Source organism: Aethina tumida, chromosome 3, assembly GCF_024364675.1.
Source record: "Aethina tumida isolate Nest 87 chromosome 3, icAetTumi1.1, whole genome shotgun sequence".
Taxonomy (NCBI): Eukaryota; Metazoa; Arthropoda; class Insecta; order Coleoptera; family Nitidulidae; genus Aethina; species Aethina tumida.
In genome coordinates, this window is record NC_065437.1 from 29,172,373 (window position 1) to 29,197,485 (window position 25,113).

General features: G+C 28.8%; 4 protein-coding genes across 4 annotated transcripts in view; 2 read left to right on the forward strand and 2 right to left on the reverse strand.

The window, feature by feature from the left end:
• The window catches only part of LOC109594915 (adipokinetic hormone/corazonin-related peptide receptor variant I-like), a 66,179-nt gene extending 54,782 nt beyond the window's left edge, over positions 1-11,397 (forward strand). Inside the window, exons 8-9 of the mRNA XM_049964654.1 lie at positions 10,772-10,872; positions 11,131-11,397. Coding sequence (XP_049820611.1) covers positions 10,772-10,872; positions 11,131-11,397 — 368 coding nt within the window. The remainder of the gene's footprint in view (positions 1-10,771; positions 10,873-11,130) is intronic.
• The window catches only part of LOC109605622 (protein YIPF5), a 459,086-nt gene that overhangs the window by 31,435 nt on the left and 402,538 nt on the right, over positions 1-25,113 (forward strand). The window lies entirely within an intron of this gene.
• On the reverse strand, positions 15,690-19,158 carry LOC109594914 (uncharacterized). The gene is made up of 5 exons (XM_049964463.1): positions 18,234-19,158; positions 17,672-17,861; positions 16,874-17,137; positions 16,034-16,804; positions 15,690-15,977 (listed from the first exon to the last, which is right to left on the reverse strand). Exons 1-5 carry the CDS (start codon positions 19,142-19,144, stop codon positions 15,711-15,713), a joined length of 2,403 nt encoding a protein of 800 aa, XP_049820420.1. The 5' UTR covers positions 19,145-19,158; the 3' UTR covers positions 15,690-15,710.
• On the reverse strand, positions 20,451-21,802 carry LOC126264860 (uncharacterized). The gene has a single exon (XM_049964465.1). The coding sequence runs from the start codon at positions 21,565-21,567 to the stop codon at positions 20,779-20,781; it is 789 nt and encodes a 262-aa protein (XP_049820422.1). The 5' UTR covers positions 21,568-21,802; the 3' UTR covers positions 20,451-20,778.

Here is a 25,113-nt window from a genome sequence, read left to right on the forward strand (position 1 = left end):
AAATAATGAATCTGTTACATAATGGAGTTATATTAAAGTTTTTTCAACGTTTAGGCATCATCATACATATCTTCAAGTATTTTGACATTTATAAACTTATTAAATAATTCGTATTATAAAACTTTATTCGAATCACATTCGTTGTGATAATAAATAATAACAATAGAAAATTGAAGTTGAAGTACTCACACTCTTTAAAATTGGCGTTTTAAATTACTTTTAAGTTGCTTAGTGAAGGTAATAAAATAATGACATAAAATAATTTCATTTTAAACGCATATGTATTTATTGTCATCGAATTTAAGGGCCAAAATATGAATCCATGAACATATGTTTTTTGTATATATTTATTATTGTAATTTTTTTCTGTTACAACCGAGAAATATACAATAATAAAAGTAACTAAACTAATTTGGGTATAAATCAACACAAAATAATTATTAATTAATAAAGTTCACTGTATAAATCGTACCAATAATTGCATCAAATTTGCAGCACGTAGTTTGATGCGTGATATTTTATAATTTCCATAATTTATTTCTGTTATAATTTCGGAAATTAATCGTTTATTAATTATGCACATTGGAAATAAAAGAACGGAATATTATTATTTCAAAATAAAATTTTATCATTTTGATATAATACAATGTAAACAATATAATTAAGACATTGATATAAGAAATAACGACGTATTAACTAAGTACATATAACCAAGGAGCTTAATTGCGTTTAAAATGAAGTTTTTTCGTTAAAAATCAAGTACAATAAATTCAGACAATCACGAGAACAGAGGGCACACTTCAATGTTTTATAACTTCCTCTTTGTAACTCCGTTACCTAATGGAGCTATTATGATTCCGGAAATTAATATTTTATTTATGGACAATGTGAATGGGGTAACTGAAACTTTATCGCCTGAAAAATTACTTTATATACCTTATTGAAAAAAATATATGTATGTTTGTTATGGATTTTAATAACATATGAAACAATATATTTTTGTTGATACACAAGTTGGTTCCGATAAAATAATTTGTAATATTTTTAAAATAAAGGGATTTCTCTGGAATTTTATTTGACTCTTCTGTTTTATGTCGTTTTAATATAATGATTTTATATCACACTTTTTTAAGTTTGCAAACTTGATTGTAGATTCCTGACTTCTCCCTATTCATTATCATAAAATGCAACTACACCTCCAAATATTGTGGGCGCTGAGAATTTAGGACAGGGTCACATACTTGTTAATCAATCATATAAATCAGTAATTTTTAATAATTATATTATCATAATTAATGAAATTAATATTTTTATATATTTAATTAGAAATAACGTTAAAAAATAAGTGTTGTTCGTATATTTTAGTTTATTTTTCATTTTCATTATTTTTTTATTGTAATTAGTTTTCACTTTCTTTAATTCATTAATTAGGTTTAACTCATTATATTGAGCAATAACAAATTTATAGAATTATTAATTTGCAAAAGAGAAAATAGAGTATTTTTTCCATTATTCTGTTTCAATTTGAATTAATAAAATGACTGTAAAATGAATTGGGAATATTCACAGTTACGTAATTAAATTTATAAAACAATGGATTTTAACATATATTTTTATATATTTTACATATTTTTTTATTCCACTGAATCTCCCTTTAAAAACATTAATTTTATCTGCTTTATGATATAATTTAGCGGAAATATACATTAACATCACATTAAACATTGAAATATATTATCAAAATAATCACTATCACAAAATAATTGGTATTTAATTATCACTTCTTAACTATAAATTACACCAAAAAATTGATTCATGCATCAGTCAATTGGGTTTCCGATTTCAACAAACATGAAGACCATTGTAAGTAAACATTTTCATATATTTTGCTTTATATAATAAATAAATTTTATTTAAATAACTTTTAAAATCTTATTTAATTAGGTTCTCATTCTTGGACTAATTGCTTTCGCCGCTGCTCTGGATAGTTCGGTACTTTTTGACGATGGTTTATACAAACCCCAATTGAGAGCCATACCATTGGCTTATTCACCATACGGCTTGGTACCAGCTGGTTCTGGATTAGAGGGACATTATGTACCAGAATATTTCCACCAAAGATTTCTGCCACCTTACTTATAAATACATCAATAAACTTTGATCAATAAACCTAAAGGATTTATTTATTCAGAAGCATAACAGTTTCCTCAAAAGTACATGTTGTAGCACCATGGAATCGTTTGTATATATTTCCCTGTTTTATAAACAGCTATATTTGTCCTCACCCCATTTTTTATAATGGTTTTGATTAGTTTCTTTCCCTAAAACTGTCTTTGATACTTGGGCGTGACAAGGTTGAGCAGCGATATATAACCGCGTAGTACCATTTGTTTTGATATCAATCGTTCGGGTTGCAAACAACAGTTCATAATGAACACCTTCGTAAGTATAATGTGTATTATGCAATTGTATAAAATTTTTAACCCGCAATCCGTTCGAACATTTCATTATCCGCTTATTTGAAACGGTTCCGCGTTCGGCAACTGTACAGTGGTGGTTCATGGTGCGTCTGATTTTAGCTTTTTGTCCTTGGAGCTCTTGTGGCAACAGCCAGTGCCGGCTTGCTGCCAGCCCAGCTCGGTGTAGCTGTAGTGCCAAGAGGCCATGGATTAGAAGGACAATGGATCCCGGACATCAATGAGAAATTGCACGACGATGGCTCCTGGAGGCCGGAACTGAGGGCCATAGAACTGGCCCCATCCCCGTTGGGTCTCACCATTGCCGGTTCCGGCTTGGAGGGTACCTGGGTGCCAGATATCAATGAGAAATTGCACGACGACGGTGCCTGGAGGCCAGAACTGAGGGCTGTCGAACTCGCCCCATCCCCATTGGGTCTCACCATTGCCGGTTCCGGACTGGAAGGTGCCTATGTTCGTGACCACAATGGACATTAAATATTTTTTTTCAATTTCTCATTATGTAAACGTTGTAAATAATTTCTTAATTAAATAATATTTATACACATACCGTGAGCACTTTCATTTGATTGTCAAATAAACTATAAGTATGTAACTTCACCAAAACTAAGTGTACTTAAAAATATACATTTTAAACTGTATAATTTAACATTAATTCCAAGAATGAAATTTTCAAAAAGAGTAACTCAATCATTTTTTAAATTTTTAATTGTCAATCAAAATACACATTATACCATTCAAAAAGCAAATTACATGTATGTTCAAAAAATCTCGAAAATCTAATACCTATCTACAACTAATCTAGCTTGATAATTTGAAATTGAAATGCAATACGACGCTCATGCAACGGGGTCGATCGAACACTGGCAATTCGCATCGAAATTTTGTAATTAAATGGGTTTAAATTTGAGTTAAAAGTGCAGTTCTGATTAACTTTTAACTTACTCATACAAATACAATAATTAAATTTAATGAGTTTTATTGTTGTTGGAAGAAACTTTAACAACATTACTGTTTCACTGCAGTTTGTACCTTTGTTGGAATAAATATATTTGGTGTTGTATTACATCATTTTCAAATAACAACCGAAAACAATTGGAATTAGCAAATTTAATTGATGCTTCCCGTAACTTACCGGATATGATGATATGTGGTGAACAATAGACTGATTACAAATAATTACGACACGTTCGATTTTTAATAACTTTAACTACATTTGCATTTTATTTACTGTCAATAATAAATTTTCATTTACCATATGTATATGCAATATAGTTTTTTAATTGCGTCATTATATTTTACCTTTAATTTACGATGTTAAAGTAATCCCGAAAATATATAAAAAGTCAAATGTCAGTTCTCAAACATTTAAAGTATAATTTTTATACACTCTATTTAATTTAATACTTAATAAACAGATGTTGAGGATATTGAAAAAAAAAATGTTTTTAGTTAAAAGTAATATCTAATAAAAAAATAAAAAAATAAAAATTTTTATAAATTTAATTTAAAAATATATTCGACAGTAAATTTAATATAAATTAGCAAATTATTTTTTGGCTTGACGTTTATGTGTTTACTATAAAGTTAATCATTTCTTTTTGAGGTATATTAGGTCATATCGGCGAAATTATACTTATATATTATACGACGCTCTGGGAGAGTATTAAGGTGGGGGTTAATGGTCTGTCACCATTTTAGCATATTCCACGGATGCACAATTCTTGAACGGACAAGCATTATCGTCTACAAAAATGAAGATCTGCCCGATATCAGATTAAAAATTTGGAAGTAGTGGTGGGTAAAATTCTTAAACTTTTCAATGATTTAATGGAAAACCTCGCCCTCTCGGGAACCAGGCGTAAATTCGATAATAATCATCGATCTTACCAATTCTAGTTTCATTGGTGAAAAATGATGATTTCCATTCTTCCGTTTATATACTTCTAAATTACATAGTATAACAAAAATCATTTTAACATCTACATTTACCAATAGATCCTTCACGATAGCATCACCTAACATTGCTGCCAAAGTACAGGAACGTGTAGGCTTTTGCTTATTTTTGGTACCGGTTTTGCGAGTGGGCTAGTGATTTATCTTTCTGTCTCCTAAAAGAACCACGTACTTACCGCCAAGTCTCATTTCCAACTCACACACCATCATTTTAGAATCTTATCGAGTTGCTTCAGCTTGGACATGGGTATGTAGACAATCAGTGATTTTAAATGATTGAGTTCAATTTCTCTCACCTTGGTGATATGCAATTCTTGCAGTTGAGCCTTCATGTCAGGTCTGACCTCCAACTCAAACAACATCAAGCCACTTGACCTTCACCCTCACTACGATCGGTAGCACCAGATTTAATGATTTTCGACGACATCTTGTTAAACGGATTATTCAGATTAAACAAGTATTGACAATCTACATAATAAGTGTTAAAATAATAAATTAGTAAAATATTTAAATGCCAATTACGACCTTCATGGACATCAAAGGTATTTAAATTTTATTCAGTTGTATTAATTTAACTCGAAGTGTATAAATTATATAAACAAATTGCTCTTTAGTTCACCTATAAATCTATTTAAAATTCAATCCTTAAACCGCTAGTTTTACATTATTCATTAAAAATTCGTAATTGTAACTCGCACGTTAAAAATTGCACTAGTTGAACTTGAGACTAGTAAACTTGCTACACTAAATTAATATTTAATTACCTAATTTATTTAAAAGTAAGAAATGCTTGCGTAGGGCGTGTCAAGGTTGGGTTATAACATATAATACTGTACCCACATGTTACCGTCGAAGATATATATTTCCTCTGTGCAAACCGCTTTGGCCACTTGCTGGTGTGTGACATTTAATTTGTTTACTGGTTTTCTTGATACACTCTGTTAATTTTATTGTTGCCACGCCAAATTTTACTAGTCCTTTTTATCCTCGTAATAATTTAATGGTCGTGATTTATTAAAAAAATATTATCTCAAATTAACAGCATCACCTTGATTTTGTTTTCAGCCAACGCTTGTATATCGAGTTACTTTATGTGTGCTATTTGGAAATTGTTTATAATTTACTTCACGAAGTATTCCAATAACTGAAAACCATCCCATGAGATTCAATTGCTAAAACAATGGATTCAGTGTGCTTTAAAATGTTTTGTGAGTCAACAAAACAAAAGCAACTGGAAGCAAAAACGCTACCTTTGAGTAAACATAATATCAAATAAATTAGAATGCGACCACGATAAAAGGATTACTGGATGTTATAAACTTTACAAGAATTTTTTTAGGGTCCTTTGCCGAAGTTTAATTGTAAAACTTTTTTTATATTTCCGTATTTTGTCGGTTATTAAACGAAACCGCCCTAAAATATGGTTTTATGGTATATTACCGACTGTGCAATGTATTAGTTTTAAATCATTACAGATTGTGTAACACATCTGAATGTTGTTATTTCTTCTGAATTAGGAAGTGTTGAGATTTCGTTTAATTGCCACCGTCGACGACCATTGAACATGACATGGTTGACCACAATGGAACGACCTTGCTTTTATTATTATGTGTATTATTAATATATTGTTAAGGCGAGTGTCCAGGTTGACGCAATATATAGATCAACATTTCCTATAAGAATGTTGTTTGGGTGTTAATGAACAGTTGTCTTAAAATATGTCCGATAAAATATATAAAATATTTGTGTAATCGTTTTTTTCTAAACTATTTTTAATTTCTGTAATAGTTTATCCAATTCCAATTTGATACTTTTTAACGAACTTCAAGGTTAATATTCTACATTAGTTTGAGGTACAAGAATTAGATCAAATAAATTCTCTTTAAACAGTTTAAGTAAGATCGTGAGGCGCTCATAAAAGTTCAGAAAGCCATAAAATATCTGAAGCGAAATTACTTCATAATTTTCGATCTAGAAAACTCTCATTGACAACTTTTAATTATAATTGACTTCACTAGACATAGTTCCAAATACATAAATTTTCTGGATAATCACATTATCTTTTTATTCATTAGTTTGTATATTCGTGGATGGAGGTGGTTGATACAAACAATTTTTTTAATCTAATCTGGTTATTTCATATGTAACTTTGGACTAAATCAAATAAAAGTGTCCTATTTTTGTTCTCTTTCTTTTGTTGTCTTGCCTGATGGTGTAAGATTTTAAAACTGTCCATCCCTTTGATTTTATGAAGTGTTAAAATAATCAGAACTTTATACCTTTAACCATTTCCTATTCCCATTGTTTTGGAGAATATTTAACAAAATCGTTTTATTTTTCCCATTTTTCAATAAAAAACTTTTTAAAATGACATGGCACTTTGAACCAACTTTTAGACACCTTTCAACTAATTACAATTGAGGTCAATACATTTTTTTCGAAAGAATTTAACAAAATCATTTTGTTCTTTCCCAATTTTCAACAAACGATTGAATGCTTTTTCGAAAATTTTTCAGTTGACTCATAAAATGTTCTTATCCTTTATTATCCTTATCCGAAATTTTTTCAATTGACTCTTAAAATGTTCTTATCTTTATCTATCTTTTATTATCCTTATCCGATTGAAAGTTTCTTAGATATTGTTGGTACTCAAAACTAAGTTTTGTACACTTCCCAACCAGTTACAATTCAGCTAAGATGAGAAAATACTTAGGTTCTTTCTATTAAAAAAAAAAAACTTCAGGCACCTTCTGGAAAATTGGAAACTTGTTAAAATTAACTTGTGCCCCTGTAGGCCAGTTAACATATGATTCGAACCGTTCTTTTCGAATATATGTTATTTAACAAAACTATTTTGTACTTGCCATTTTGCAGCATTTTACTTTGACTCAGTTTTCATCATTTATTACTCGATTGAGAATCTTGCTGTAACTTGGAAAAAAACATTTAGACAACCAGTTAACAACCAGCTACCAGCTATACCCATTTTTTTCGAAAATATCAAAATCATTTTGTTCTTAGCATTTTTCAGTAAAAACTTTTATGTTTTATGAGAAAAAGTCACTATGACTCTTAAAATATTCTCATTCTTTCTAACCTGATTGATAACTTTCGAGAAAGGTTGTCAAAATCCCATTTGAGCACCTTCGAACCTATTCTTTTCGAGACCTTCGAACTAGTTACCATTAAGATCAAATCATTGTTTACAAAAATAGTAAATAAATAATTTTATTCCTTTTCATATGAGTTTAACGAATTATCGCTTCCAAACCAATAACTAAATCTGATTTTACATGTTATATTAATGTACTAAAGTTTTTTTATCGGATTTTTTCAGTTACTGCTTAAGTTACCGAACAGTACGTACATAAAAATTTAAATGAATATATTACTAAATTTATTAATATTAAATTCTTCTAATTAAGTATTTTTAAATACAGTTTTTAATTATTTTAGACTCAAACTGGTTGTAAAAACAATGAAATTCTAAACAGAAACAGTTGTAAAAGTGGCATTATAAAAAGGAATCGTTGTGCATTAAACCGAACTTAACAACAGGAAAGAATATCGCATATTTAATAACCACAGTCAGAAAGTTCTATATATCCCCCTAGAGAATATCACTAGCAAGCGCTCATATTAATTTGTAACTTTATTACTCGAAACTTACGCCATTAGACGTGCCTTTAAAAAGTATCGTCCGAATTCAATGTCGCTGCGAACGATACAAGTTCATTAACATCGCGCCGCGAATCAAGCAAGTGAGAGTAATATCAACGGTATCGTACAGGGTCGAATGGGGAACGCAAATTGCATCTGCGAAACCAGAGTTGAAATACCCGCACCCGTTTCACACGTAGGTGACAAATTTCTCAACAACATAGCAACCTGCAGAGAACACGATGCTGTTGATACTAAAACATTACTCTGTCGAATGCAACTGCTGTTTATTGTAGACAATCGTCAATTGTGTAGGTAGCATTTAATCTGTTAATTCGGAAGATCAATACGAGAGACAATAATGGACCGTAACCGAACGAATTAGGACGGATTTCTGTTGAAATTCAATTGGATAAAACGAAATTAAATTTTAAAGAAAATAAATTTTGTTCTTTATTGTTATATTGTTTATTGTTTGAAACGAAAAATGTTTATATGAAAGAAATATACACTATTTCTTTAAAATTACAACATACATTTTTTTTCTATTTATATTGGGCCATATTGATGATAGTAAAGTAGGGTTTCTAATTAAATAATCAAAATTTGTAAAATAATATATATTTTGTTAATTATCTATTTAAGAATTAAAAATGAGAATCTTAAAAATCCTTAAAAAGATTTAAATTACTATGTTGTTTAAAATTTTGCTACAGTATTTCAAAATTTTAAAATTATATTCGAATTTTCCGATAGTTAAATACTCAAATATTCGAATAATTTACTTTTATTAAAGTATTATTCGACTTACTCTATTTGCTTTCTCATTTGTTCTTAATTAATTATGCATTTGTGCCCGAGGTATACGCTTTAAGTATTAATATTTAACAAGTAAATTTTAACTCAACCAAACAAAAAAGGCCTGTATTACAAAAATTAAACAAGCTCCAGAATAGAATTCATTAATAATAACTTGGTGTAACATGTGGGAATTTTACGCCGGAAATGTAAACGTGGTTGCCTCTGTTCATTTGTTAATGCAAAGTTTGTGATACAGTATTTAATCAAAATATTCATTAATTACTATTGACGTTGTAACTAATACAAATATACATATATTGGCCATTATTTAAATATTTAATTATTGAGACAAATCTATATATTATTAGAACACATGCATATTTTTAAGAATGTAATATTTTATTTAAAATTTTTTATCATTGTTTATAAGAAAAATAAAATGGTTGGACAATATACTTTATTAAATTTGAATGAATTGCATAATAATAATTTAGTATCTTTGGTATCCAATTAATTTTTCAATATGCCTTTCTTCAGGCTTCAGACAACTTTTTGTATAAATATTTACTTGAATTGAAATGTGAACTCTAAAACATATTTTTAACAAAAAAGCTACTCTTGAAATAGTTTTCAGGTTTTAGAAATGTGGTGAACAAGACCTACAATATGTTTAACTGATGTAATCGAAGAAATATGTAAAATACATCTTAGGTATTTAAAAAATAAAATAACATAAACATATGATAAATTTTTTTGAATATAACTTGTATTATTATTGCATATTATATTATTTTTATTATAGTTGTTTGAAAATAGATTTGTTGCTTATATATAAACTACATTTGAAAATATAGGACAAGTTAATTTACTTCACAATACAATTTTAAATAAATGGAGACAACTTGACGTGTTTGAAGCAAAATGACTTTAACTTTCTGAACAAAAGTACTTACCTGCAGAATTATTTTTTATCAGGCAAAATTAGTTTAACTTTCTGAACAAAAGTACTTTCATGTGAAATTATTTTTTATGAGATTAACATCAATATATATTTTTTAAATTTCTTTGTTATCATATCACAGATATAATAAAAATGGGTGTTGGTTGACTAATGATAGTATACCAACTAATACATATTCATAACGTAATCTATACATGTAAAGAAGATCAAGGAAACTCTTCTTTGTTTATCTTATATACGAGTTTGCGTAATTTGAAACTTCGAATAGACTTTCAAATAAATGGGTTTTGCATTACATTTCATGATCAGTTCATCTATTTCATATTTTATATTTTCTATGAAAAAAGTTTCTTTGATACAGGGTTTCAGATTACTTGATAAATTATCTTTAAAATATCTCTATAAATATTGCATGATTGAACGTTATGGTTGATTTATTAATTAATGTATAATTAATCTCTCGCCTATTATTAACCTTTCAATAAATTTACACTTAATTTTATAGAATATTTGGAAATTTTATATACAGATGCATTTTCAGACGTACAACATTTCTGCATTAATATCTGAAATTGAATGAGCGTCTCCTTCGTTTTAAGAAGTGTATCATGGTTAAAGAAAGATGTTTAGCTCAAACCGCTCACGTACATCAGAAAATGCCTCTTGGTGCATAGTTACTATGTATTTAATATCATTAAAATGTCCAGTGTCATATTTCAAAATTTAAATAAAAATTTTTTCTTAAAATTAAACCAATAATCATCCCTTTTATCCCAGATTTGAAATATTCTGTATTTATTAGATATTTTGTCACAATTAAATGATTTGGTGGTGTGATTTTATTAAAGCTTTTCAGAAATAATTAGCATTTTTAAATTATGTATCGTATGATTTTTAATACTTTCTTTTGTTTCAGTGGGTTCAGGAGCAACCAGAAGTACTACAATGCACGGCAACAACGTTATATCACGATCACCAACTCCCAAAACACTCATAAACAACGTGACCCATATTAAAGTAAGATATTGCATTTTCCTAACTATTTAATCATAATATAAAATGAGTTTTGCACCTTATTTATTGACATATGTAAACACAAACGGGTTGTTGCATAGTAGCAAATTAAATTACGGTATCGACGCATAGTTCCCTGGAGTGTTCATTAACGTTTTGATTCACGTATCCGTTAATGTGTTTAACTAATTGGAAATACATTAATTAATACATTGATGACACTATGACCGACAATGAATAAACCTTTTTATTCGTTCACAGAAGGGTCGCTTGCCGGATCGACCCCCTAGCGTGGGTCACATTTCGTTTCTGGATGAGCCTGGCAGCAGAGGTTACAGGCAAACCTTCCACAGCGATCCGTGTTCGTCGCCCTATTTTTCCGAGTCGAGAGGTCTAGATATCGCTTACCAATGTGCTGATTACACGAATTCGGAGCCGAACATGTCGCCCAAGTGCAACATCAAAATGAATATTAACAGAGCCGAAGTATATTACAACAGGGAACGGACGAGGACTCGGTACATATAGTGTCAAAGTGATACCTTGGGTCAAAGAAAGTGGACTCAAGAGTACATGTGCTAGGCGAGTTTTCGGGTTTAGTGTTCTGGTGTTTTTTGACACAGGGTACGTGGTATTAGTATTACTGTTTTTGTAAATTGTAATTTTTTATACTTATATATGTGTTTTGTACAGTTACTGGTTAATTTAATGAAAAGTTTTATAAAAGTATTATAATATAATAATAATCATTATATGGTAATTTAATACAAGCTGTTACAAAATATTAAATGTGATATATCTAATAAAATGTAATTTTATAATAAGGACGCTTATTTGCCTGTTTATAAAAATATAAGTGAAGAATTAAAAGGTAAGTAATTGAAATTGAAAGGTCGCTTAATTTCTTGTTTATAAAATTGTAAATGAGGTAAGTAATTGAAATTACTAATTTGTATTATTGTTTTGAACATTCAGTGTTGTAATTGGCAACACTGAATTATTACAACCTCTAGGAATGTGATTAAATTGTTTATTCACAAATATTTCTTGAGGGTATCGCGCATTTCTGGCAAAGGGTCACTTTAATTAAATTTGGTTCTAATTAAAAACGCCCCAAAGTGACAAAAACTTTGGATATAGCTAAATTTTAATAGACCTAAAATTCTCTAATAAACAACATAAATTTATTGTTTGCTAAATGCCCTAAATTACAAATATATTAATATTTCACTTTGACATTTAGAGTTAAAACTTTATTCACGGTTCTATGGAAATAGTTGTTTATCTAATAATTCTCACTAAATTGGTTTTAAAGGAGCAAAAAACAAATTGACCGTAAATAATATTTATTTATTATTAGGTGTCAGATTGTAACATCTTTAACTTTAAAATAACATCGTAACTTTTATTCAACATCATTATAATCAAATTTGTATTTGGGATTTTTTATTAACTAAAGTAGCTTATTTTTGAAGGAGTTTTTAAAATTTAATTGTTAAAATTTAAATTTTTGAATTTTTATATCAATAAAATATACAAAATTAAATTGCTAATTTTATATTTTTAATTTTTTTATCTTTAAAAATATAAATTACTTTATTCTTTTAATTTAATTGGTAAATTTTAATTTACCAAGGTTAATTTTTAAAATTTGATAAATTTACATTAATAATTTAAATCTTTTTAGAATTTAATTGCTAAATTAAAATTAAAATTATTATATTTTATAATATATAAATATAAATTGATAATATATAAATATATAAATATAAATTGATAATTTTCATTTTTTAAGATTAATTTTATTATTTATTATAATTTATTAGTTTTTTATTTAATATTTTTAACCTTATTATCACATTTTAAAATATCAAACAATCTTTATTATTTAATTATTAAATTTAAATTTATTTATGCCTACTTTTTTAAGATATATAGATTTAAATTGCATTTTTTTTACATTCAATATTTTGGTTTATTTTTAAGCGTATTTTAATCTTTATTTGATTAAAATATCCAGAACGTTTTAAGGCATTTTTATAAAATTTGATAATCGGAAAATGTATTGTCAGTTTAATTCGTTTTTTTTCTCTTTATTTAATATGGTGGGGTGACGCTTAACGAATTTTCATTGCCCATGATATGTCAATGAGAGTCTTTTTGATTAATTTTTTAATCAATTTTTATTTCGTAATACGTTAATACTTTTCTAATAAATAAATAATTGGAATAAATCAATTATATCTAGGGGTTGCGTTTTTGTGTTGCATGCAGTGTATATATTATGTTATTTTGATTCATGTTTCCGGACCTTGACTTTGTTAATCTTCAGTGCGAATGCGACGTACTTTTTAGAAAAACCATTTAAATAATATATATAATTTAATCCAAAAATATTTGACGTTTTATTAAAATAAATTATGAACCAAAAATATTTTTTTCAGAACCTAATATTATTCCAGACATAAAAAATTTTTAATCCAGTTTTCACTTACACATTTTATACACGGTACGATTGTCTTGTGATGGGGTCACGTTAATTAATTTTGGAACCTGATCAAAAAGTTTATAGCTGCAATCTCTAAGGGACAAAAAATGTCAGTGATTTCACGGAACAATTGAATGACCTGCCAAAATAATAAACTAAACTTTTAAAACATTTGTCATTTATCCAATTTACAACAAATTCAATCTGTTGAAAAGGTGGGGTAGTAAAATACGCAATATGTATATAAATTGGTTAAAATGCAACCACAGGTTCTCATAATTTATGCGAGCTGTGGGAGCAAAAGGATCCATCATTTAACTGGAATCGTGGATATGTTTTTTTTCATATGTATAATTCAGTACGCGTGTGTCAGACATTCGTGATTTGTTAATAATGAACAAGCGTATACACCCTGGACCAAGATTTTTTACCTCGGCGATTCAGTTTCGTGGGTTTACGTACGTATATGTACATATATCAAGTCTCTCGTGCATGTGACATTAATAATGATGGCACATGAATGGCAAGTTCGGTTTAGTATTATTTATTCCAAAAACATTCTTAAAAAATTATATAAATAAATAACTGAATCAATATTCAGAAAAAATATATTTTGAAATTTACAATCAACACTTAAATTACTGCACTACCCACTATGTAAATGTTTTTATTACATTGTACTTTGTTATAACTTATGTAAATTGTTGTCTAGTATAAGATGATCTCTTTAGTATGTGTTTGTTATTGAGTTATTGAAAACGAAACTTCTGTCTGTGTTTTAGACGGATCTATCTACCTGTTAAATCAAATTTCAGATAGAGAATCAACTTTGCCCGTTATAATGGAAGAACTGGAAGTGACTTAAATTTTTCATCACTTGTATCTGGTTTATTGTAATAGCTACATAAAAAATTTGCACATAAAACATAATGGCAAAATTAAATTCTGTTTCGCATCCACTTGTTGGCCTCCTCTTGAAGCTAACAAAAAACATCTTTTTATTTAAAGTAGAATTAGAAATAATGATGTACATTTTATCACGATGCTAAAAAAAATCAGTAAAATTATAAATGTTGTAAAAACCATCGACTAGCTCTTAAATGTAAAAAATATTATTGACATCAACAACATCGTTGCAGTTATTTTTTGAAAATTATTCTCAAACTCATTAATATTTACAAAAGTTCTGTCTGTTTTCCGCTCCTGAATAATGAACTTCATAATTTTTATAATTATTTTTTAATTTATCTTACAGTAAATATGGGCACCACAGTGGTCTATAATAATAATTATTAAAATATATTGAAGAAAACTAAAATATCAATTTATAGTCAACTACATAAGTGCATACAACAGTTTTATTTGTTATTACATTGACTTTATTTGTTGTTCCCTCTAGGGAGAATAATATATTGAAAGAAACGAACATAATATCATCTACTGCTCAATTATCTATCGGTCGAGAATTGATGATTTGATGTAACAGGTTAAATTAATTGTCCTGACGCTTTTAGATTTTTTATTTCATTGACAACCTTCTAATGATTGCAACCCTAAAGCATTGTCGTAAAACTGTGCGGTGTCTGTCATTGTGAAACAAATTTATACATAACTTTGTGAAATGTTTTTTAAATATGTCACTGCTATTTGTAGTAATTTATTTGAGAATAATACAATTGAAAGTCATGATAAAATTAATAGAATAATTAAATTGAGCTTTTGAACAGAATAAAGGACGAATATTAAATGGGAGCTACTTAAGTAAATTTATGTTGAAATAGAAATTTTAATTATAATATTACGATAACAAGAAAGAAATTTTTGTGTGGGTGTTTAAAAATTAAAAAAACGAATCTAAACGATATTCATTTTTATATGTGATGGAAATACCGAAGACTTAATTAAACAAAAAATCAAATTGTTAAAGCAGACCACTGGTGGATTAAATTAAAAACTTATATAAAAGATACTACCAATTAACCAGAATATGATGTTTAATATCATGATTATAATCTCAATATCGGAATATTACAATTAAAACATGTCTCCCTATTTGTGATATATTTACCAAAGTCATTATAAAAATAGTTTTAATTAAAATTTTATGAATATAACGTCTGAAAATTTATCAGGAGGAATATGAAACTTGACTGAGAAAAATTAAAAAACATTAAAAGTTTCTATATATATATAATTAAGATTAAAACAGAGATTAAATAAATATTAGATTATATATAAATAACTACATTATCTAACAACAACATTTAAATGTTCAATTGTAATTGGAAAGCCTAAAAATTGTTATTAAATGTTAAAAGTGGTTAATAAATAAGTGCCAACATTTATCTCACTTTCACTTTTTAAGTGAAGAGTAGTCTATTTCGACATCTTGGCCAGTACAAATATCTTCCTGCACGTCATTATAAGTTGTGGTGGTTTCATCGAATAATTTGATGACACTGATTTTATAGTTATTAGTGCAGTCACCAAACTGAGATATCGTCATGTGGTTGCTAGTAGAAGAGAATGTTAGTTTCGCATGGCCAAGAATTATTGATCCCGTTGCGTTTTTGCCTTTGTCGCTGCTTAATGCTACGGTAACCGTCAAAGACTGATCATTCTACAATAAAGATTGGTTTTTATGTACTCAATAAATCACTGTTGATTTCTACTTACAACAACTGATAAAATAAATCCTTCAGATATGAAACCAATCCAATCCGTTTCGACCATAGTGATTCGGTGCCATCCACCTACGGTAGCGTTTTGTATTTCCCCACCCCACATTTCGTACCACACACCCTTCGGAAAATATACATTTAAACTGTATTGTCTCATGGTCATCGGATGTGCGATGAGAATGTTATTTCCAATCATATACTGCTGATCGAGGGATAATGTTGCAGGATCCTCGTAGAAATAATAAAACATCGGAGTTACCAGCGGTTTGCCTTCACTTAAAATTGTTTTGTAAAATGGTAAAAAGCTTTTCCGTATGTTCATAGCCCTTTCTACGATATTACCATAAAACTTATATTTAAAATTTTCTGGATTTCGTTTGGGTTCCACTGAAGTGACGGTAAATCCTGGTAATGTTGCAGCTAGCAAATATAGTCTCATGCACAGATTTTCTTGATTAGCTTGATTGTAATTGGCGTTTGTACCACATACGGGCAAATTAACTGCATAATTTCCAATTGCACTGTTAAATAAAATATTTCTTAAAAAATGTAGAAACATGGTCCAACTTATATCCACGTTGTCTAGGATTGACGGTTGAAATGAACCAAATGAATTTGACGAGGATATAATTGTTTTATCTGGGAATTTATTTTTAAAAGCTTCTACCATTGATTCGCCATATGTGTTGTGTTTGTAAATATGAGGCACGTTGTCTTTTGTGGTGGCATTCCAAGGTATTGTATTTGTAATGGCTGCCTTTAAGTCCTTAAATAAGCATTAAATAGTTGATCTTACTTAATCAATTGTAAAATTAAGATGATTCATTATACTTACTTCCCCTAAATAAGGAAATGTGTCTGTAATCTCCATACTCTCGTCATTTTGCGGCCAATTTTTAGTTAAAATAAAGCCTTCAATATAATCTTCATAATCCTTAATTACTTCTTCTATAGCATTCATATATTCCGTCACTGAAGGATTACTAAAATCTGGATAAACTACGGACTGATTTAAATATTTTCCGATGTAATTTTCATTATTATACTGATAAAATATGTCCGGATGTATCTTCGAGAAAAAATCTGAACTACTTATCACCTAAAATTAATTTTTGTATTACCTAGACATAACCATCACAACCATTAGTTTAAAGGATTTATAAATAATCCTGAAAGTTTAATCAATGAAATAGCACACTTCGTAAATTTACTTTCCATCAACTAACCCGATATACAATGTTTATACAATGTAGTTTGACTAAACATTATTGACTGGTTAATAATATTTAATTAATTTAAGCATAAACATTTATGTTATTTAGGATCAGAAGGTTTTGCGCTTTGCCACACCTTGAACGCTGCAGCTTACTGAGGTGTGGAAGCTACGTACGAATAGAACGATAATTAATAGCTTAAAACTATGCCAGCAAATAACCCCTTAAGAGGTTTAATACATTTCTGTACCTTTAACTAATAAATTACTAAATCTTTAAGGTAAGGTTTAACTTCACAAGATTGCTTTAGTTTATTTATGAAAAATTGAAATGTAACATTATCTCACTACCAAATAAAAATAAATAATTTTATTTATGGTTGTTATATAATCCAATAAATCATTTAAATTAAAACTTACATGAGGTGGAATTGCAAGGTAGAAGGATTTATTTAAATTTGTAATAGTCTCTTTTAAATTTTCAATTTCTTCGGGAGACGGATTGTTTGTTAAAGACAAAAACAAATTTTCATGGATACAATCACTATCAAAATTATCATCCATGTCATATTCATCTAGCAAATCTGTCAATGCAAGCTTATCACTGAACCTAAAAACGATAGAATAGAAACAAACAATTTTTATTACGAATCGTAGAACGATGATTTTAAAACATATGTCCGAAAGTATATTTACTAAATCAAAAAAAAAACTTTTAAAAGAAAAGTAGTTCGACTAGCATTTAAATAAAATGAAATGGAATGGAAACGAGTTCCGGAAAAGAAAGAATTCGAATGTTGTTTGAGTGAAATTAAATCGTCTGAAAATGATGTAGTCTAATTGTAAATTCTAATATTCCAATATTTATTAAATCGATAATTGCATTTTAGTTTCCTATAAATTGGAAATTGAATGTATTTCTCTAATAGCATCTTTTATACCTTATAATATTTTTTAATATTTAATTAAGACTAATACTGACCTGCATATATGTGTTTTTAGTATATTATCGATTATATCGTAATCCAGGGTAACATTATTTTGCAACTGTCTTAAAAACGATGGTGGTCCACCGATAGATAATTCAATTTCGACGTCAGAAGGACAAAGCCCCCTTAATATAATCAAATTTGAAGACAAAACTGTCACTTCTACTGGTCCTTCGTGTCGAATAACAATACCGTGAAAGTTACCATTTTTGAATGCCCAAAATACAGGGGGTGTGTTGTGGTTATTTTTATTAGGATATATCACTTTAGTTATAGACTCATTTTTCTCCAGTTGGATAAGGGTTTCGCCAAGACCAAAGAGCTGTTTTTCTGTTAAGAATAAAGTCCACTCCCAGTAATTTTCTGACATTATCAAAGGTCCTCTAGATGTTGTCAGTAAAACTTCGTCGTTTCTTTTCACTTCTATCATTAGCGGATCGTCCAATTTGTTTATATTAAAACCATTTGATTCAGTTATGCTATCTTGCTCAGTATTACTGCCATTGTGAAGTACTATTTTTACTTTGTTATCATTTAAAGTTGTAACTACCAGACCGATATTACTCGACATCTCATTTTTAAAAGGAGTGGTTGTAATTGAGGGATTGTACTCATTATTATTGATCGCATAATAATATTTTGATGGTAAATAATGATAGCAACTTTGAGAATTTACATCATAGCAACAATGAATATTTAAGCAATCACTTTGAGAAATATTTACTCCTCCACACGACACCCGAAACGTAGAATTTACTAAGCAAGTGGATGTTTCATTCTTCTCCTTAACAATTTGATCCATGAAAAAATAGACAACAAGCGGAACACATACCATGGATATTAATAACATGAGAAACACTGCCTTAAATTTGGCACTGCAAATAATAGACTGGACTCGGTCCATATAGCCATCTTCAGTGACATTATCGTCTTTATCATCCAGGCGCTGCTCAATGAAGTTTTTCTTAAAACTACTCCTTCTTGAAGACTCACTACTCATTTTAGCGCAACACAATTTTACATTTTATGTGGTATTTGTCAGTGACTGGTTGAACTGTATTACTGTGAATCGGATAATCTCTGATAAGTATTTTAATAATTATCTCACTATATTTGTCAGATAATGTAAGATTCTATTCTAATGAAACGATTGCCGTTATCTAAGTGATTGATAACTTTTAAAATTATTTTCCTTATAATTTTTGCTTATTTAATGGCAAAACTAATTTAATTTTATAAATATTGATAATATGCACTGTTTCAATAAATTAACAGATTGTAACAATAATAGATGACCGTTATTAATTTTTTTTGAAAATGATAAACATTTTGTATTTTTACACAAAAATATGTTTCATTTCGAATTACTCTAAAGAACACAAAAATAATTTAATTCTATAAAAATAAAAAATAATAACGAAAAGAGTATGAATAATCGTTTAATCATGTCTCTCCAAATTATTCAAAAAGTAACACTCAGTATTAAGGTTTCCATAAAGTCGGTATTGCTTAGAAACAGTTTGCATTTTATTTGGATAGGATTTTTACTTTAAAATTAATAGTTCGCGTTCATTTCTTGAATCAATGTAGTTTATACTTAAGTATTATTTAATATTTATAATAATATATTCAAACAGATTTTTATTTTAGGAAATTATAGGTCATACAATTATTTTTTAAAAATCAATATGTTGTTTATATTTAAATTTTTAATACTGCCTTTTAAATTCTTAAAAATATATTTTCTATTTTTAATATTATTGAAGTATTAATGCTACAGAGGGCCATCTAGTGAATAAAGGTAAAATGTTGAATTGATATAAAAAGAGTTCTTTTCCTAATAATTGAATAAATGTAGGTTACTTCACTTATTGCGGGAATTTTTGTTTATTTTGGGGAATTTAAATATATATTAAAGTAATTAATGTAATTTTCATACTTTTATAATTATTATAAAAATTTTAACATTAATTATATTTATAGTGCACTATATTAAACTGTGTTTACATTTCCTCCCAGGAACGTCAATTTTTCCAACTCTCGCGAACAAATTCTTTTCAGCAACTTATATTTTATTTAATTATAGACGCAATAATTCAGTGACTAATTTGTCGATTATTTTATAGGAACTAAAAAATTGGTAATTTTACATAATGGATATTATTAAAAGAAAGAAAAGTAAAAACAATCTACGAAATAAAACGCCTAAATAATATATAAAAATTTATTAATCAAATAAACATTTAGTTCTAAAAAATAAAACGTCCTCAATAATTGTATAATTTTTTAGGAACTTATTTTCTACCGAGCATGAATTACACAAATTTCAGTTTTTCAGTACATATTAATGCTTACAGAAAAATATATAAACACTCTAAGTAGTAATTTCTTAATTGTTATATAAAAAGAATTAACAAAATACATAAAATTTATAAAATTAAAAATGTTAATTTAAAGATTCACATCTAGTAATACTAAAAGATCTACGATATACATGATATTATGCAGTCTTCATGAAACCTGACAAAATATATTCAATCAAAAGGAGGAAAGTCCCTTCTTTTCAATAGCAGCAGATACAGCTGCATTTAAAAATTCCATTGGGTCCTCGACTTGCGAATTATCACATTCTTTATTTTCCTCATTTTCTTTATTATCGTTTTTATGATTCTCAGGTGCGGATCTGGCACGTTCTAATTGGTCCTGCACAGTATTCCAATCAAATCGGATATTATCAAACCTGGACATTTCTCCCACATGCAAATTCAATGAGCCTTCCCCATTTCTGTATCTACGTAATGGATTGCTAAAGCTTGGCTGTAAACCATGTGATTGTATTGCCATTAATATTCCCTCATCTTCAACTTGTCCACCATTCTCACAGTTCTCCACCAAATCACTGGCATCAAAATTTACTGGAATGCTCTTCCAGTTTTCCAGAATAGTATTGATAGTGTTGTCAACAAATCCGCGTGCTAATCTTCTGGTTTGCCACTTATGGAGAAGATACTCTTGTAATCTCACATTTGGATTGACCAAAGTGACCGGAATATCACAGACATCATTTGCCGAGACCCAGTCTTCATCTTCACTATTCTCCATGATGATACAGTGACAAGTTTCACCTTTCTTATGCCTTTTGGCAGTTAATATACCGTCATCGCTCTCTTCATTGTTGTTTACTTTTGAAGCTGAACTGGATCCATTGGTTTCCTTCAGGTGATGTTTACCCTTGACCTGCCATTCATATTTCGCCTTTTTCATCGGTTTCTCGTCGTTCTTATCGTCCGGTTTACGTGAATGTTCCCCTCGATCTTGGTCTGCCATTTCAATATTCTCTCCAACGTTTTTACACAACACAGCGATGTCCTGTGGTCAAACGCGATTTCACTATTACAACAGTATTGATTCGCCCACTGCGGTTAAAAATGTGGAAATTGGTATTTTTTGGTGTAACATTTCCATTTAACGGCGAATGACACTCTTCGGGCGTTTCAAATTTGAAAACTGAACGCTTGAATACAAGTCAAACTTGCGTATTTATGTATTGTTTTAATACTGTTAATGATCAGATGTTTCCAAACGAACTAAGTGGATTACTTCACGTCACACATGTGTTATCCCTCTTTTTTCATCCAATTAGGATAGGCGGAAAAGAGATGACGACGTTTACGTGTGTTTGTTGGTGGCGACATCGTTCGAGAGATTTAATATGGATAGGGCGTTTAGTTTATGTTTACAGCGTTCTCTTTTTGTACCTCCTGTTAGCTGATCGTCGTAAGACTCTTGACCTCTCCAGTTTGAGTTCTCACTAATAGATGGCGCAGATTCGTGGTACTGTTAAAAACATTCGAATGAAATTAAAGATTTCTATTTTAATAAGGGTCATTATTTGTATATTCACCAACAGACGGATATGTAGATTAGGTACTTACTACTTGAACGAATGTTTATGCATTTATAAACATTATTATATAAATTTACAAAACCAACTCAAATTAGTTAATTGTAAAAATTATGTAAAAAAATATTTTTCATTTGTTTTATTTATTAGAATATTAAATATACTTATTTTTTATTGTTCTTGAAAGAGTGGAAGGATTTATTGATAATTTAAGGACTACTTCTAATGAGTTATAAGAGAGATTCTAGTCCCTGCTTAACTTAATTTTTTTACTTGTACAACTAAGGTACCCCTAGGTAATAAGAAGTTATGAAATGATAAAAATGATCTATAACACATTAACATTTAACTAGTAGAATCTTCCCCGAGACATGCTGTTGGTACCATTTGACGCATATAACACTATTTTTAATTACTGTCGTATCTATAGAAGGGATCCCTTCTTTATAATTAATGTTTTCTTATTTATTTTCATTAATATTTTTGTTACACAGATGTCACATGACTAGATTTAGCTAATGTTGATGCTAATACACAATAAAACAACTTTTACTTGTTTTTTTATTCTAATTTTTGGAACAAAGGTGGGAAAATCTTATAAAAGACGCAATAAATAAATGTGGCTAACTCTAAGTATCTATTATTTAAATAATTGCTCAAAACATGATTTATACTGTAATTTTTTTAGATCATAAAACTGTTCATGAATGGACAAATACAATGCAGATTTACATAATACAAAAAATACTAAATATTAATTATAATCGATTTTTACTATATGAACCATCGACTGTCTGATACGATATTGCAGGTTAGAGAAGAGCCATGCTTGTATTGTAGCATGTTGGTGTGTGAGGCGTTTGTGAGTATGGCTTTGAGCTAAATTTACAATTTTAAATACAAATTTTATTGGTAAGGTCTAATTACCCAACGGGGCTTGTTAGCCGCAGGTACTTACACCATATTTGAAACTTTTGTAAGTTTAATTGCACATATGCTACAGAGAAACTTTCTGAATAGAATAATTTTACAAAATAACCGCCAATTTTAAGTTTCGAATATCAATCCCATCCGTTCTACCGTCTATCGAGCAATAAAAGAGAATTATTCACGGGAATGACTAGTTCTTGAAAATTGTACGTTGCAAACGACCGTTCAATGTTTTAAAGATGAACGTCAATAAAATGCGAGTTTTACTATTTTCGTTTACCGCAAATGTCGGAATCACGAAGCTACGTATTTTTATTTTTACTCAAATAGTTGGTAACATAGTTTAAAGGCACAACTTCGGCAAGTTTCATTTTATTTTAGTTTAAAGCTTGTCTACAAGATTTAAACTCAGTACACAGTAAATATATAAAAGTGCAAAGGAAAAGTCAATGATCCTGTTATAATGGTAGTTTAGTGGACTCGATTTTATTTTCCAACACATCTGTTTTCATAAGAGTATGTGGTATAATGTGTTGTGTGTTTCATAAATTTTATTTAGTTGATCAAATGAAATAGAATTTCCACAAAGATAAATAAAAACTTTAAACTAAAATTTAGTACCGACGAAAATTATGTGTATAATTTAAAGCATTTAAATCGTTTTTATTAAAAAGGCTTATTATAGATTAATTAGACTAAGTGGTGCTTAGCGTAAAATAGAAATAGATGAGAAGTTTGATAAAAATTTAAACGTTGTTTAATTGGTTGCGTGGAACCAAGGAAAATTGTACAATTCAATGAATAATTGTAATTTAAATGGATTGTAATAAAATTTGATTATATTTCAAGAAAATGAAAAGGATAAAAAACGATAATTTATTGCGAACGTCTCGCAAAACATAATATTAAGCTGTGGTAATGGATATCTCGAAACGAAAACACCAACTAAACAACAGTGAGTCAGACAAATTCGCTGGCCGTGCTTTCTACGTGATCGGTATAAAATTAACAAATTATCACGACGTACATGTCAGACGGCAAGTACTCACTGCCACAGCTAAAGTATTCCTTGAGAATGTTAAAACTGGTTAAAAATGGCCTTAGATAAGACGGGTCAAAGTTGAATTCATAAATTTTCGCCGAGTTTCCAGTTATAAACTATATGGAACTAGATTAATGCATTTGTCTTGTGGATCGTATTTTTATTTTTGTTAAATATGACGTTCAGTTGGTACATTCACGCGAAAGTAATAGCGGTTTATTCTCGATCTTCGCTGTTCGGTTTCTGGAGCAACGCTTTGCACAAAATAGAATAAAGAACTGTGTGATTCGGATTTACGATTCTTCTATTGTGATTAAATATGTATAAAATTATGAAATATGGACAGGCGAAATGTCATTTTTATGTGTTAAAATAAATTTTAATTTCAATATTTAGGTAAGTTTAAATATTATCACATAAAACATCACATAATCTAATGGATATGCAGCAATATTTATTTCTTATAACCAGTTAAAAAAGTATTATTTTCGAAAAAAGTTCTCTAAAAATTAGCCAATGAACTTAAAAAAAATAAGTTATTTAGCCGAATTCCATCACTGATTTAGGCCTTTTTAATAATAAATGTGTGAACCAGAGAATTTTCGTGATAAAACAACACTATCTTTTACACCACCATTTTTTTCCCTTAATTTTGATAATGAAGTGCTACAATAAATTCGCATCATACTAGGTTTGGTTCTTTTTTGAAAAAATTGCACGTGCGTCGCGTAAATCTTATGCAATCGCCTTACCAGCAGGCAGAAGTCTTCTCTTTCATTGAAGCCAGTTCTTCTCTTTCAGTCCATTGTTTTATCTGTTATTTCATCTCAGGAGTCTCATGACGATGTTTTTGTTCAAATGTGAGATAGATCTAACCAATCCATTGGAATATATTTTTTATACACTTATTCCTTTTGTACCTAAATCAAAATATTATCATAATATTTCTACTTAAATGAAATCTTATACAAATATTTTAAGCAATTTTGGAGACATG